The 1,202-nt window shown below is 36.9% G+C and overlaps 1 protein-coding gene across 2 annotated transcripts in view; it reads right to left on the reverse strand.

The window, feature by feature from the left end:
- NUP107 (nucleoporin 107) overlaps positions 1-1,202 on the reverse strand; it is a 28,760-nt gene that overhangs the window by 14,006 nt on the left and 13,552 nt on the right. For both annotated transcript variants that reach the window (XM_018576349.1, XM_018576348.1), the window contains exons 11-13: positions 990-1,065; positions 453-566; positions 72-162 (exon numbers count right to left, since the gene is read on the reverse strand). In XM_018576349.1, coding sequence (XP_018431851.1) covers positions 72-162; positions 453-566; positions 990-1,065 — 281 coding nt within the window. The remainder of the gene's footprint in view (positions 1-71; positions 163-452; positions 567-989; positions 1,066-1,202) is intronic.

A 1,202-nucleotide genomic window follows, 5' to 3' on the forward strand; every position in this document is an offset into this window, starting at 1 on the left:
ACAGATACAAAAGGGACAACAATGTAGAAAACTCAAGTGATGGAAAGATAAGGGTTAAAAAGCCCCACTACCTCCAGTTATATTTGGATCATGATAAAGCTTCCATCCTTCCAGTGTTGCTGCCCTCCAGGACTGGCCACATCTCTTACACAAGCGCTGGGCCTAACATGACCAGAAAATGCACTCATTATTGAGGGTATTTACACACAAGAACATGTTTTAATACTGCCTGCAAAACCACACACGTGTCTACATTTCAGTCACATTTTTATTGTAAGCACACTGTTGTATCATTTCACTTGAATTAAGATCATCATCACAGGGAATACATGGACTTTTTCAAACACTAAGGACATATCTCACGAATTAGCAGTTTTAGGCCACAACATACTTAGAATACAACAGTTCATCACATAAAGCAACCAGTAAGAGACAATAAAAGCACATTATACCTCATCAGTCATGCCAGCTCTGATCAATGTGAAGAGATATTTTAGAAGTCTGATGTCATCTTCACGATCCAGATCATCCAGAGGAAGTTTCTGTCTAATGGGGGCATCAGGATCCTATACAAAGTTAAGAACGAAAACAAATAATGAAATGTCATCCCATTTAACATTTATATGTATTTGTACAACAGTGGAAAAAAAGATTATACTGGGCCTCATGTAAACAAATGTCTCTAGAACAGCCTGTGTGGCCCTTAGCAAACAACTGTATTCAAGTTTGTGCTATAAAATACTAGTCAGTAAATGTTGGTTAAGTGCCTGCTAGGGGCAATACTGATAAATGAAAGGAACTGCTTGCAAATACCCTCCATGAGTTGAAGAATGCAGTCTTTGTCATACAGTCTGCAATCATTCAATTTGGATCTTGTACAATGCCTACAATCTATATTGTATACATAAAAAGTGTTTCCAAGGCATGTAGATGCAAAGAGTTGTAACATTTATGAAGAACAGCTCTGCAACTTTACAATTAATACTTACCAGTTCAGAGACAAGTGGACGACCACTGCCTAGTGCTGAAATACTTCTTTTTTTCAGCAAGGACAGCGTATTCTCCCTAATTAAAATAGAACAGAAAATAATTTCATGATAGTTTTTACAGTATTTTGTGTAGGATTTTGAATCAGCAACTGTTATTTTAACTCTGGAACTACAAGCCAACATCTCATATCAACAATTTGTATGTTCTGCAGT

This window comes from Nanorana parkeri, unplaced genomic scaffold (assembly GCF_000935625.1).
Source record: "Nanorana parkeri isolate BGI_ZX_2015 unplaced genomic scaffold, ASM93562v1 scaffold65, whole genome shotgun sequence".
NCBI lineage: Eukaryota > Metazoa > Chordata > Amphibia > Anura > Dicroglossidae > Nanorana > Nanorana parkeri.